Source organism: Terrapene carolina, unplaced genomic scaffold (genome assembly GCF_002925995.2).
Source record: "Terrapene carolina triunguis isolate 2854851 unplaced genomic scaffold, T_m_triunguis-2.0 Scaffold21, whole genome shotgun sequence".
Taxonomy (NCBI): Eukaryota; Metazoa; Chordata; order Testudines; family Emydidae; genus Terrapene; species Terrapene triunguis.
Window position 1 is genome coordinate 2,923,231 of NW_020664372.1, and position 14,901 is coordinate 2,938,131.

The 14,901-nt window shown below is 40.7% G+C and overlaps 1 protein-coding gene across 2 annotated transcripts in view; it reads left to right on the plus strand.

The window, feature by feature from the left end:
• Nucleotides 1–12,601, plus strand: part of PIBF1 (progesterone immunomodulatory binding factor 1) — a 196,872-nt gene extending 184,271 nt beyond the window's left edge. For both annotated transcript variants that reach the window (XM_024212024.2, XM_024212017.3), the window contains 2 exons: nucleotides 6,244–6,423; nucleotides 12,271–12,601. In XM_024212024.2, the coding sequence (XP_024067792.2) occupies nucleotides 6,244–6,423; nucleotides 12,271–12,327 (237 nt within the window). In that variant the 3' untranslated portion in view covers nucleotides 12,328–12,601. The remainder of the gene's footprint in view (nucleotides 1–6,243; nucleotides 6,424–12,270) is intronic.
• Nucleotides 12,602–14,901: the final 2,300 nt, after the last annotated feature.

Below are 14,901 nucleotides of genomic sequence, written 5' to 3' on the forward strand. Positions count from 1 at the left end.
ACATGTGTCAGCAGGTGCCTAACTGGTCTTGGGCTCAGCAGTTGAAGGACAGCCAAAGGTCTCACAAAAGTCCCTTTGGCATCTTGGTACCAACTGTTAAATATGAGCCTGTGTTACCCAGTAAACCTGTAGGCTGCCCTTTGGTTTCCTGGGCCTCTACATCCCAGCCCCAAGGAGGAAGCAAGCTAGATCTCAAAGCTCCTTCAGGCAGCATCCTTCTGCTCAATATTACTACAACACTCAGAGGACTTTAGAGCCACTGAGAAAGAAGCAACAATGACTGTTCACCTCTTCCTCCGCTTAAACACAGTCTGTGTCTTCCACCAGTTGAGTGAACTACTTGAGGATCCCTCCCCTTGCACACTCTTCCTTTCCCCTTTGGCAGCTTCCTCTTTTACTTTCAAGAAGTCTGGACTCAGATCACATTGGACCAGTGGATTCTGGAAATTCTCAGTAAGGGTATTCTATTCAACTCTAGTCACTTCCTACCCTCTTCACAGTCCCTTTTCAGGGACCTTTCTCACGAGATATTATTAAAACAAGAAGGGGACTTCCTTCTACAACTTTGAGCAATTTGGAGTGGAAGAGGTGCCCTTAGAGTTCTGGAGCAGGGGGTTTTATTTCCACTATTTCTTATCCCAAAAAAAGAAATGGGGTTGTTGTCGCATTCTGAATTTTTGATGTGTAGGTTATAATTACATGACACATATGTAAGAATAAAGGTAATTGTAGCTGTCTCAGGTCTGTTGAAAACCTGTTCAATTGTCACCTTGAAAATTGTCCATTATGTTTAATCTGAACAAATTTTCACACTTTTTAGCAGTTATTTATTTGATAGAGCAACATTCCTTTTTACCACCCTAATCGTATTTCCACATCTGGAAATTCTTTTTAATTTTGTTTCAGTCATATGAACATCAGATTTTAATATCCTACTAACCTTGAATGTCCATAGCTACTTAATTTGGGAAATGTAAGAAGCATATTTGATATGTGTATGTGCAAGTTATGTCAAGGACATGCAGAGCGCATTGATAGTCATCCTTTTATAGTGTCCATAAATACAAATAAACAAATTTATTAAATGAAGTCATATTTTACATTTTAAAAATGTAATGCCACCGTTTCATTTTTGCATCTGTTCTTTTCTCTGCCATAATTGCACTCAAACATCAATAAATGACCCACCATAATTGCAGATAGTTTATTTAGTTGGGGGGAAATCAGATTTTATCCTCTATAATCAATTGTCTGGACTGTACATATCCATTCTCCATACTTTAATGTACTGTGTCAGTTATCCATTATAAAGATTTTGTGTTTTTTAAGAATTAAATATGTTGCATCTTATTTTCACTTGTCAAGATCAGAATTTACCATTACTATAATTTCAAATGCTACTGAAATCAGAGTATACAAATAGCATTATTTTATTTTACCTTTTAAAAATCATGGACCTTTTTTCACTTTTGCCAGCTCATGATTGTTTTAGAACCTGATATTTTAGTCACTACATACACAGAATGCCTGTTGAAGATAATGGGAGTTACTCACATACACACAGTAGCTGCAGTATCAGGCCCTAATTAAATTCTAGAATAAAATTTTCAGAAACTAGGAATTATTTAAATTGTAGGCGTGCATAATGCCAGTAACCTAATGATGTAAAAAGAAAAATATGCTTTTTCCTAATCTAGCTACACACCTAATTATTTTAAAAAGCCTACATCTTTGTGTTTCCACTCAAAAACACCGTGGTTATTTTTTAACTAAGGCTGCTGGACTGCATATGCATAGTCCACCAATGTAAAGCATGAAATGCAAGGAAATAAGCAAAAAGAACAGGAGTACTTGTGGCACCAGATAGTTATTCAACCCTTGTATGCTTTCTGCAAAATTTAACTCCCTTTGTTTCCCTACCATATTCAGCTCTTAAAATTCCATTCACCTCTCCCACTCAATACCACCTTAGGACAAACCCCAGTTGTCTCTACCGCCGCCTACAACCCTAATCAGTTCTGCTTCCCTATGTCCCCTCCCACCATATATGTATTCCTCCTCCCTCAGTGCTGCTGCCCGGTGCAGTGGGGGAGACAGTGGAGGAATTAACAGGGAGGGATGTGTGGGGAGGCAGAGTGGGGATGGGGTTCGTAAGTGGGGGATGATTGTGCATGTCAGAGGATTGGGTGAGGAGAGGGTTGTATGCATGATTCTTGGGTGGTGGGATTGGAGCTGTGCAGGTAGCATGAGGTGGAGAGGAGCTCATTGAATCATAGAAGATTAGGGTTGGAAGAGACCTCAGAAGGTCATCTAGTTCAACCCCCTGCTCAAAGCAGGACCAACCCCAGCTAAATCATCCCAGCCAGGGCTTTCTCAAGCTGGGCCTTAAAAACTTCCAAGGATGGAGACTCCACCACCTGCCTAGGTAACCCATTCCAGTTCTTCACCACCCTCCTAGTGAAATAGTTTTTCCTAATATCCAACCCAGACCTCCCCCACTGCAACTTGAGACCATTGCTCCTTGTTCTGTCATCTGCCACCACTGAGAACAGCCTAGCTCCATCCTCTTTGGAACCCCCCTTGAGGTAGTTGAAGGCTGCTATCAAATCTCTCCTCACTCCTCTCTTCTGGAGACTAAATAAGCCCAGTTCCCTCAGCCACTCCTCATAAGTCCTGTGCCCCAGCACCCTAATCATTTTCATTGCCCTCTGCTGGATTCTCTCCAATTTCTGTTATAGGGGACCCAAAACTGGACGCAGTACTCCAGATATGGCCTCACCAGTGCTGAATAGAGGGGAATAATCACTTCCCTTGATCTGCTGGCAATGCTCCTACTAATGCAGCCCAATATGCTGTTAGCCTTCTTGGCAACAAGGGCACACTGTTGAATCTGCTTTGAGGCATAAGCACTCTTAAGTTCTCCCCATGGAATTGCTGTCTTGGCTCCCCAGTGTACCAATGCAGAAATATTGGGTGGAGCATCAGTGCCTCAGCAGAGAGATGCTCAACTTACCCAGCATTGTCTTCTCAGTATGTCCAAGAGCCAGTGCTGCAATGCTGGAGGAGCCTAGCATCTCCATAGAGAAATCAGTGCTTTTAGGGTTTTACACTGCACTGCTTCCTCAGTGCAGTGGGGAGCTAAGGCAGCAACAGTGAGGGGGCAATTCGAGCACTGATGCCTTCTCGCAAAGGCAGTGGACTTCCCACCCCAGGAACAATTTATTTCCCCAACTTACTCTACCCACAACCCTTCCTTTACCCACCAACGCACAAGCCTTTTCCCTCCCAGTCTAATTCATGTCCCTGCTAATGCCCCCTTCTTTCTCCCCAAGGCCCTACTTTTCACGTCCCACACATTCTTGCTGTGTTCCACCATTATTGACCTGCAGAGCTCCGTCTCTTGCCCTCTGCTGCCTTTCCTGGCTTCCTAGGATCTATATGCTGAGCAGGGGTCTTGGAAGCAGGCTAACAGAATCAGATAATGGAAATAGATGATAAATCTGAGCAATTCAGTTGTCTAATCTTTACATAATTTGTATCAGTCATTCCTAATATGGGGAATAACTCTTTAAATTCAAAATTCACAGGTGGCATGTGATATCAGAATGTGTTTGTGGATTGTGGCATTTGCTGGAACTGTTGTTAGCCAGAGAAATCCAAAAAAAGTGAGAAGGGAACTGCCACATTTCAGAAACAGGACATTTTCAAATGTATCCTCATCAAAAGTTAGTAAATCTGAAATGTATTTGGGCTATAAATAAACAGTAGTAATTCCACTGAAGTTAACAGGGTTACTGTGGAATAACTATGGTGTAACGGAGAGAGGAGCTTTGCACATTGTGCTGAATTAGGGCCTTTCAGACTAAAATTAATCATTAAAGTTTAAAACGGGGATTTTAGTCCTGCTTTAAATGCAAATGTTAATGCAACCTTAACAATGCCCCATAACAAACGTAGACACTGTTTTAGGTTAATATATACATTGTGGGGCAAATTCTCATCTCCAATCTCTTCTGGTTCCTTTATGTCACTTGCGGGTATAAAGGAGGCAAGACTCCTGGTATAAGTGTCCAGCTGAGAATTCCCTTGGCAGGATGGAAGCTCTTAGCTAGTGGAAAGCCAGCGCACACTGCTCCCGAGCCAGCCACTCCATGCCCCAAATCTGGGGGATATGGCAGACCTCTGCTCTGCAAATTCTCAGCTGGATTATAGTGCTTCCCAGTAAGGACCCCCACAAAGACTTAGAGCTACTCTAATTTACCTCAGCTCTTGCACAGACAGGCCCACAGCATCAGGGAGCTGTAATTGGCTCACTAATGAGCCATCCTTCCACTCTCATAACCTGAGAGAATTTGGTACCATAACTGCAGGATTGGGCCTGCTTTATGTATCTGAAACTAGCCTCTTTTTCAAATCAGCATGAGAATTCTTGGTCTTTGCCTTGTTTTTTGAGTGCAACTTCAAACTCATAATTACGTTTTTTTGGTCCATATAGTCTGATGCAAGATTTAGCTCCATAAAGATATAGCACCACTTACTAATGTCAAAACATTGCTTACATGTGACTTAATCTCCAGTCATGGAGCATGTATTTCTAATATACTTGTCTGAGTTATTTTCATCAAGAAATTCTGTCTATGTATCTTTGGCAGCATCTTTGCAGAGTTTACAACTTTCGGTAACATGTTGGCATCAACTAAGCAGTCCTTTTAAACAGCTGCTCTGCAGTTGAGCTGTTTTAACATGCCACCACACACAGCTGAATTATGCAAATATTAAATGACTGAGACCCAAGAACAATTTGTAAACTGGATAAAGTTGTTGGGTGTATTTAGTGTTGGGGTTCCAGTCATATAACTCTATTATTGTGGTTATTATTATTAACTAAATTCTCTACAATAAAGCACGCCTATTTTTAATTTTTTCAAAAATATGTATATCATGTGTATTGTTATGGAGCTATTAAAAGCAACTATGTATCAGAAGTTAGATGACAAGACTTTTAAGCGGCTGTTTTTACATTATGCTAATTTTGAATGCTGCGATGAAAATAGAGTATGAATCACTGTAATTTTCTGGTTAATATTAAGAAATAGGTAATAAGTAATGTACAATAACTATATTGTCCATTTGTTGTGTTTGGCATTAAACTATTATAAACGTTAGTTATACTGTTGTTTTGGTTAAAGAGATAAGATAAGATTGCATGAATTAATACTGAATTATTATTGAAGACAATCAAAACCTTATGGTTTTGAACTGCTCTTTGAATGAAGATTGCACTCACTTGGCTGTTTTGTCAGCCATAGTAATTCACAAATTGTTACAAGATACAGCTGGAAGCACCAGTGTGAGGGGTGGGGGGAAATTATGTAACATATTTTGTAATAATTGCATCCATTAAAAATGAAGAAAATATGACAGCAGCAGGGAGATGCAGTGACATTAGAAGACCATGGCAGATTAAAGTCAAAGAGGAATTATGGTTTTGCTTTTGTCACTTTACTAATGATCTTGAACCAATCTGTTGAGGGGGGAGGGGTTAAAATCTATTGAATTGTTTGTTTAGCAAATTATTAAAATTTCCAAGTCAGTGAGAACCCTTCTGGCCACCAGATCCCTTTCATTCCTTTTCAGTAGTTGCTTTTTCATTCCATAGTTCAGATCATGATCCTTTTCCTCCTTTTTGCTGTAGTCTCTCCTAGGCCTCTCTTATCAATTGATTGATTTTTCTAGGGGTAAAGACATATATTTGTTTTTTATATCTGCATTTATAAGACACATACCCAAACCCTAACCCTCGGAGTACTATTTATCATAGCCACTCAAATTGGATTCTGTAAGCTATCTTGTTTTACAAAACAAATCTTTAAAATAATTGTTTAAAATAAATGGCCGCTTAAATGGAAAAAAGGGATAGTGGGATCCTTAATGCACTTTAAATGCTTTTTCTGTTACAGCATTTGGACATTATGAGGTTTTATTTGTATAACTCTTCTGTGCCTTTTTATTTTATTACTCCCTTTAGTAAAGTAGTTTCTAACTAGTACTCAGACTAATAAATGCAAGTAAATAATCAGACTTATTATAGGGTTATTGATCTGCCTATTATCTATTTAGATATTTTGATTTGGTGAATAGAAATGCATTATTAACAGATAATCATTTTAGTAGGTTTTACTATTTTTAGTTTTATTGAAAATTTAGCGTTCTTTATTTTTATTATATTTTTTGTTTTTACAGGAACTGGCAGTAATGAAACAAATTCTTATCAGTCTTCATGGTAAACGCTATGGGGAAAATTTACCTCAGTCTCATAGTGACGTAAGAAGCTTAACTGCAAAACACAAATCAAACCCTTCTGTAAAGCTGCCAGCAGAACACGAGGAAGAAAATGTATTTATACCCAAACCAACATTATTTGTAAGTACAGTAATTAAAATAAGTGACCTAGGCATTTTGTTTAGGGCACTATTGCTCGCATTTCAAAAACAAAAAAAAGTGTCAGTGTGTGGGTGGGTATGTCCAAAAAAAAAAAAAATTACTCCTAGAAGTCTGCTTCTTTGAAGATATGATTTCACAGGATTTATATTCATCTTGTGGTGTTAATTCAAGACAGTGCAGCATGCCTGCTGAAAGTTTTTCTCTCTGTGGTAGTGGAAGGCTACAGGAAGCTATATCCCTGTACTGGTCACACACTACCACTGACTCCAGCCCTCTAGAAGTTTCTAGATCTTAAAGTGCACAGGAAACAAATCTCCCCAATAAATTCAATTAGTAAAGTTGTATTAAAAATGGATAACAAAACCAAATTCTTACATATCCAATACATTAACACCCCAATAGATGTAAGAAAATATATATATTGACATAGATATTTACATAATACTTACACATACACAGGCTTGTCGCACTGCCTAATACTAAGGTGGCCCGACACTTCCCATTATACAACCTTGTTTTCGGTTGCTTTATAACTTTAAATTTATACCTTTAGGGGCTGAAATATTCTGTGCTGGGGGTCTGCTTCAGGCAAAGTTTTTTGGAAAGTTTCATGCTAAACCGTTCAGAAGTTTCTGAGAATGAGGCTAGGGAAAATATTTTGTCATTTTAAAAATTTCTGGCAACCTTTTCTTTGAGAAGCTAGCGCCCCCAAACTTTAGAGCAGGGACTTAAAAGTTGGCAAGGGGCAGACGTGGGCTTTGTATCAGGGTTGTACCTTTTGCTGTCCCTGTGAAAATCCACCCAAATTTGGCCAAGATGCAAGACTTTGAAAAATCTGTTTGCACAAGCTCAATAGAGATCTTAGTTTTGTAGCTAAAATCTCTGAAGATTCCATGTGTGCTGAGCATGCTCCCCTAAACTGATCTTGGGGCTTACAGGGTCAAAGATGGTTATCCCTGCTGCTCTTGGCTCTCGAACTTAGAGCAGGGAGCCTTGTCTCTCCTGTGCTCTTAGTGACTTCCCTGCTGCTGCCTAGGCCATGTGGATGAGGAAGACACTTGACATGAATGCAGAGGGGAACAAGGCCCAGACTGTGAGGGGAGGGGAAGGACTAGACTGGAGCAAGAAGCCTGATGAGACTAGAACTGGAGGCTGGGAGGGAGAGAGACACTGACTGGGAGAATTGGGGGAGCAGGACTGGAAACCAGTGAAATGTTGGAGAACCTGGGAATAATTGTGCAGGGAGATTGGAACTAGGGTCAAGTGGAGAGGATTGGGACTAGGAGCTGATGAGAAAAACCTGCAGTTGGATGGAACTGGGAGCCAGTTGGGAGTGGAACACTGGGATCAGACGAGGAAAGAGGGAGAGACTGGAAGTGGCTGGACAAAGGGCCTGGGCCGGGAACCAGTGGTGGGGGAATGAGGATCGGGGGGAGGAGAGACAGATCTGACAAGGAGCTGGGGTGCAGAGAGAGAACTGGTACTAGCTTAGCAAAGAGACTGAGACAAGGAGCCAGTTATGGAGGAGATTGGAGGCAAGGAGATCAGGTGGAGTGGGGGGATGAAGGCAAGATGGAAATTGGAGGAGAAGCCCGGGAAAGGAGACTGGAAGTGGGGATGGAAGACAGACTTGGAGGGGGAGAGTAGGATGAGAAGACTGAGGAGTGAAGACAAGAACTGGGTAGGGAAGGAGAGTGGAACTGGGACAAGGAGCCAAGAATAAGGAACAGACAGCAGTGAGACAGGGACAGGTTGGCTGTGATGGGGAAGAAGGGATGAAGCTTGGGTGTAACTGGCAGAAGTGTCCATGACCAATGGAATACACTCCTCTCTAGAGCCTGGAATGGAACCCCATATTCCTGAGATTTTTCATTCCTCTGCTGTCTGCAAATATCTGTGTAACCTACTGATAAAGTATGTGTCTCATCCCCCTCTAATGCTGGTCCACACAGGATAACAACCTAATATTGCTATCAGTTACTGTTAGCTCAAATGGCAGAGAGTTTAGAGGTTCCAACCCAATGTCAATATGAATCCACTTTACGGAATTTCTATTTTTTCAGTTCACTTTTTTAAAAAGCTAGGAAAATATACACTAAAAAATCAGGGAAAGCCAGAATTAAGGTTGTCTGTGCAACCTTAATTTGACATCTAGGTGCATATGTATTAGGATACAGTCTTTAATTAAATAGTGGGTAACTATTTCCATAGGACCCCTGGCCCATTCAGTGCTCAGGATGGATTGTGCTCATTTAATAAGCAATATTTTGTGTTATCCTTATTAATCAATGTTTAGCCTTATTTACTGCACACTATTTAATCCCTGTTCTGAATACAGAATTATTAATTACCTTATGGGCTTCTAATGGCACTCATTACTGAGTGCTATACAAATATTAATTATCTTCACAATACTCCTGTGAGGTGCGGGGTTGGTATTATCCCCATCTCTGAAATAGGGATGCTAAAGGACAAAGAATAATGTCAAAAGTGTACAGTAATATTGGTTGCCCAATTTGAGAGCCTAGGATCCGATTTTTCAGAATATTTATCATTGTATCACACTTTATATGTTCAAAGCACAGTTCCCCATTGACTTCACTTGCAGTTGTGAGTGCTCAGCATTTCTGCTAAACTGACCCCAGGGTCTCAATTTGGGCACTCATAGAATGAGGAACACGCAGTTAGTCACCACCTTTGAAAAGTTTGGCTTAAGTGACCTGCCCAGAATCATACAGCAACTCTGTGGCAGAGGCAGGGATAGAGTCCAGCTCTCCAAAGCAGCATTCAGTTGCCTTAACCATGAGACCATTCTTTCTCTACATGCAACGCCCTGCCTCAGTCACTGGACACCTTCCAACTTCTTAACAGAAGAGGCAGGGGTGCTACAGACAACAGCCCCCCTTCATTACACAGTCTTGATTATTTGCCAGAGCAGGTCCATTCTGTGTACTGAATGAGGCAGGAGTTCTTTGGAAAGTGATCATGTAATTAATGATGGTGTCATTAAGTCTTAAGGGACTGAATTGGGGTTGCAAAAGGAGCCTTAATTCTGGCATTTCTTAACTTTTGAGTGCTTATCTTTGCAGCCTCAATGTCCTTTTAACATACGTACGTACACGTGTGTGTGTGGGTATAATATATATATATATATATATATATATATATATATAAAAAATAAATAAAGGGTGCTTGCGTGTGTATATAAAATCATATATATAATGTGTATGGATATGTGTGTGTATATATGCAGAAAGTAGAATACCTCCCTCAAAAACAAGAACCATGGAGGAGCAGGATGGCTGACCCTGTTATGAACATGAGTCTTCAATTTTCTTTTATGTTTCCATGCAGAGGAGTTTCTGGAGGCTTTGGTTAATGGCTGATTGGAGTCAATAGCTTCAGCAGGGATGTGTCAATCAGAGGCGGATTAGGGTTTTGTGGGACTCTGGGCCAGAGCAAGTGGGGGCCCCTCCCTACCCCTTCTGCCTGCGGTACACACACACACACACACACAGTGCTCCTGCCAGGGAATGGGGTGGGGTACGGGGGCTTGCCCCGCTCCGCCCAGCGCTCCTACCTGTCGGAGCATGGGGGCGCCCCAATTGGCCAGTGCCCCTTTGGCCGAGTGGCTAATCCACCACTGGTGTCAATGCTGCAAAAAAGAACCCCACAGTTCTCAACAAGTCTCAGAGCCTGAGTCAACTGACTCAGGCTCGTGCTATGGGTCTTGCAGTAGTAGGGTAGATGCTCCTGCTCAGGCTGGAGCCTGGGCTCTGAGACCTGGTGAGGGGGATGAGTCTCAGAGCCCAGGCTCTAGCATAAGTGGCAACGCCTACACTGCTATTTTGAGACCCGTGAGGTGACTTGCCACTGTGGTGTATTTTGTTTTTGTTTTTGCTGCGCAGATGTTTCCGGTATGTTACTGACTTTGTACTTGCCGCTTAAGGTGAAGTTGATACCTCGTCCAGTAAGAAAGAGCTCAGTACCACTCCCCTCCAAGGGTGTTATATTGTGAGCACACATCAAAAGAATTTAGCTTGTAAGTGGATTATAGATTATTTTAAGGTGACCAGTGATGTGGGCCTAGAAGGGTGCTGGGTCTGTCTTAATTAGGGCAGCAGACAGTGAGTCACAGTACTCGGAGTTACTCAATGCAAGCTTCTACTTCAGAGACAGACTTAGGCAGTCTCTTGGTTGTATCTCTAAAAGGGATTCAGGCATCCCTGTTGAAGATAGCCAATTCTGGTTAATTCTTTCAGATAGGCCTGACACCCAAACATATGATGCTAGTCTCCCAAGCACAAAAGTGACTGCGGAGTACTTTAACTTACATCTTTTGGTGGCTTTCACAAAGATTTACAATCTCATTTGATAGTAAGAGTCAAAAAGGAAGTAGCTCCAGAGAAGGAAAGCAAAAGAAAATGAACTGTAGCTTCAAGTTTTATTTGCAGTTACTTACAGAACAAATGGAAGAAAGATACAACAGCCAACCATAGGTAGATGTCATAGTAAATAATAAATACTTGCATTTCTGTAGTGCCTTTCACCCAAGGTACTGAAAGCACTTCACATACACAGAGCCTAACATCAATCCTTAGGCACAGAAGTTAAGTGTTTTGTACAAATGTTGCTCCATTTCCTTGAGGAAGCTGGGACTATAACTCAGGAGTCTTACTTCGCAGTCCACTGCTGGAACTACTAAGTACCCTCTGATTTTTCTGACAAGTATGGAACACATTTAGAATATATATTTTTGGGAGATTTCCTAAATCAAGTGACAGCTGTAATAATTGGGCTTTTTTTCTCTCAAGTTTGGTGTTTGTTTGCTGTTGAACAATTCGTGTTTGATTAAATTTGTGAGCCAGACTTAATAGTCAAATAATGTAATGGTTAGAATGAAAATAATGCCTTATTCACCATTTCTTTGGATGGAATGATTAATGATTCACTAATGACACAAAATTCTTTTGAATGTCTGAAATAACAAATGCACTATGTAAGAAAAATCACACATGCATTTATATCTTTTTGAGGCCATTAAACTTGATTTGATTTCAATGGAGGATTTTAACAGTAATAATTACACTTATCACTTGTTCAAAATGTACTGCCATGGAGCCTAGGGAATTGGGAGGCAGTGAGCAGGACATTTCCATCCTGTGAAAGTCTGTATTTCTCGTGGCTCTCCTAGAACTTTGTTTTTAGGGGTGAATTCTCTGCCAATTCCATTGAGTCTGAAGATGACTCATCCGCTTCCTTCCCCCACTTTCTTACTATTACTTTTTCATGTAAAAGGTTGCTGTAATTGCTACAGGAATTTTATGCAGTCATGAATGTGTGATAAGTAGCCTACAAGACTGTGAATGTAAGGAAACGTGACCAGAGGCAGTGTCCCACAATTAAGTTATGGAGAACCCATGTTCTTACATGTAGTTTTTTGTATTATGCTTAAAATGTTGGCATCTTGTAGCACACCTCTTTGTCCTAGCTTCCCACCTCCTTTTTTAAAAGAAATATGCGTAACATAATTTACAATGACAGTCCTTTAGTTAAGCAGTTCATGGATCATTTTAACCTTCAGAAACATTTTGAATCATAATTTGGTTAATAATAATATATTTGGTTTAGTTTATTATCTTAGACACAGAGAACTTTAGTGTATTTTTGTGTAATGTAAACCTTTCACATTTTAATTGATTTTAGTTTAAGCAGAGCAATCAATTGCCACTATGAATGGCAGAGAGAGGAAGGCAGTGTTGTGTGGATTTCATATTTCTCCTGCCTTTCAATTGTCTCATAACCAAAACATTCTTTCTTTCACAGACAAATAGAGAGGCACCTGATTGGTACAGGAAGTTGAAGCAGAAAAAAGCACCATGACATTTTTCCAGGGATTTTCAATATAAATAATCAGTTTGGGAGTTTATTCTGTGAAGAAAGAAATTGTATTCATAATCATGTTCTTAGTACCACACAAATAAACAACTGGTTTGTTTAATTTTATACCTATAATATGTTTATACATTGTAACATTACCATTAAACATCTAATGAAAAAATGTGTGGCAGTAATTGATGTGATGATTTTACCATCAATATGTTCTAATTCAAAATACTAAATACAAACATACTCTGTGTGTTTATAATTTTAGCTAATAAAGGATATCTTATTCACAATGCTCATTAACGTGAATTTCAGCTTTTTCATATAGTTTTTCTTGGATACTGTGTTTCATGCTACATTCTTGTAACTGTTCTGGCTTCTAGAAGCTTACATACTTAAGAAACATACTAAGAAAACAGCATCAGATGGCAAGAATTTTTAAGTTTCTTATTATCCCTGATTGCATGGGGCTGTTAAGCTAGGCTCTGCTCATGCCCTTTGTTTCACATAAAAATTCAATAAAAATAGCTGGCTGACAAATCTCAAAAACCAATCATCAATGGGGAATCATCAAATGGGGAGAGGTGTTTCTAGTGGGGTTCTGGAGGGATCAGTACTAGGCCTGGTGCTATTCAACATTTTTATCAATGATCTGGAAGTAAATATAAAATTGCTACTGATAAAATTTACGGATAGCATGAAGATTGACAGAATGAGAAAATACTGGGTACTAAAGGGCTTTTTAATCTTGTGAAGAAAGGTATGACAAGAAACAATGGCTAGAAGCTGAAGCCAGACAAATTCAAATTGGAAATGTCACAAATTTTTAATAGTGACGGTGACTAACCATTGGAACAAGCTACCAAGAGAAGTGGTGGATTCTTCATTACTTGCTGCCTTCAAATCAGGACTTCAAATCAAATATCTTTCTGGAAGATATAATTTAGTCAAACACAAGTTATTGGGTTCAATATGGGGTAACGGGGTGAAATTTATACAGGAAATGAGACTAGATTATGTTATGGTCCTGTCTGGTCTTAAACTCCATGAATCTATAAACAAGAACTGAAAATCAGCTTCATTAAAAAATCATCAAATATCTTGATAGCATAGGCCCTGTTTACATTAGAGAAATGTGCAAACCCCTGATGTAGATGTTCCGCACCAATATAAAGCAGTGTTTATTCCAATGATTTACCATATTAAATTAGACCCAAAGTAAGCCCCACTTTACATCAACGCAGCACATCTGGAGTAGGGGAGTGCACCATGCAGTTACATCATCGCAGATTTCTCTAATGTCAACATGGTCATAAATTGTTATGTAAATCAGGAACTGCTGTGTATATTATAGATTTTTTTATATGACATATTTCACATGAAGCATAGTGGAATCCTTTATTTGAGATGACTGTCCATTGAAAATGTGACTCAGATTATATTTTAAGATGAAGCTCCACTATGATTATATATTTAGGTATTCAGCATCAAACAATTCCTACTTGCTTAGCCAAGGTGTTGAGCTGCAACAGGCTGCTGACTCCTTTTGTTCACTTACCCTTTGCAGCTCTTCCTGCATTTTCCACACACCCATTTGAGGCAAAGCCAGTTCCCCTTATTTCTGCTTCATGTGGATCTCAATTTCTTCATCAGTTTCTCCTAATTAGTAATAGAATCATGTTCAAGTTCCGTATTGCTTTGTTACTGTCTCTTCGGGACACAGAATAATAACCCATATACTGTATATTGCACACCTGAAATTATGCCCTTTGTTAAAATTAATAAAAGTGTTTCCCAGGGAGAGAATAAATTTTAATATTACTTCAAAAATATGAGCAGATGTAAAAACATTAGTTCGTCCAAAAATGTAAATATCCAGAAAGTTACATCAGAAAACTATTTCCATGACATTTGATAGGAACTATTTTTCATCCTTGAGTCTGCACAAAGGGTGGAGGAAGCTTGTTTTATTCTACCTCATCTTTATTTCATAGGTCATTGGTAAGGCCCTACCAAATCCATGGCTATGAAAAATGCGTCACGGACCGTGAACTCTGGTCTCCCCCCATGAAATCTGGTCTTTTGTGTGCTTTTACCCTATACCAGGGGTCTCAAACACGCGGCCCGCGGGGTGATTTTCTGCAGACCGCGAGCCCCTTGCAGCTCCCCCACGCTCCCCCAGTGTTTACCAGAGCGGCGGCCGGATGTGCCCTGCCCTGCCCTGCCCTGCCCTGCGCAGCTCCAGGAAGAGGCTGGAACGTGGGGAAGGGGGGGCGGAGGGGCTGTATGTGGCTGTTGCTTTAGGCAGCGCCCCCAGCAGCTCCCATTGGCCGGGAATGGGGAACCGCGGCCAATGGGAGCTGCTGGAGGCGGTGCCTCAAGCAACAGAAACACACAGCCCCTCCGCCCTCCCTTCCCCACGTTCCAGCCTCTTGCGGGGGCAGGGCAGACAGGCAGGCAGGGAGCCTGCCCTGCCCCCGGTACGCGCCGGGCCAGATCCTGCCCCCCGAACCCCTCCTGCAGCTGAACCCCCTGCCCTGAGCCCCCTGCTGCACCCTGCACCCCGACCCC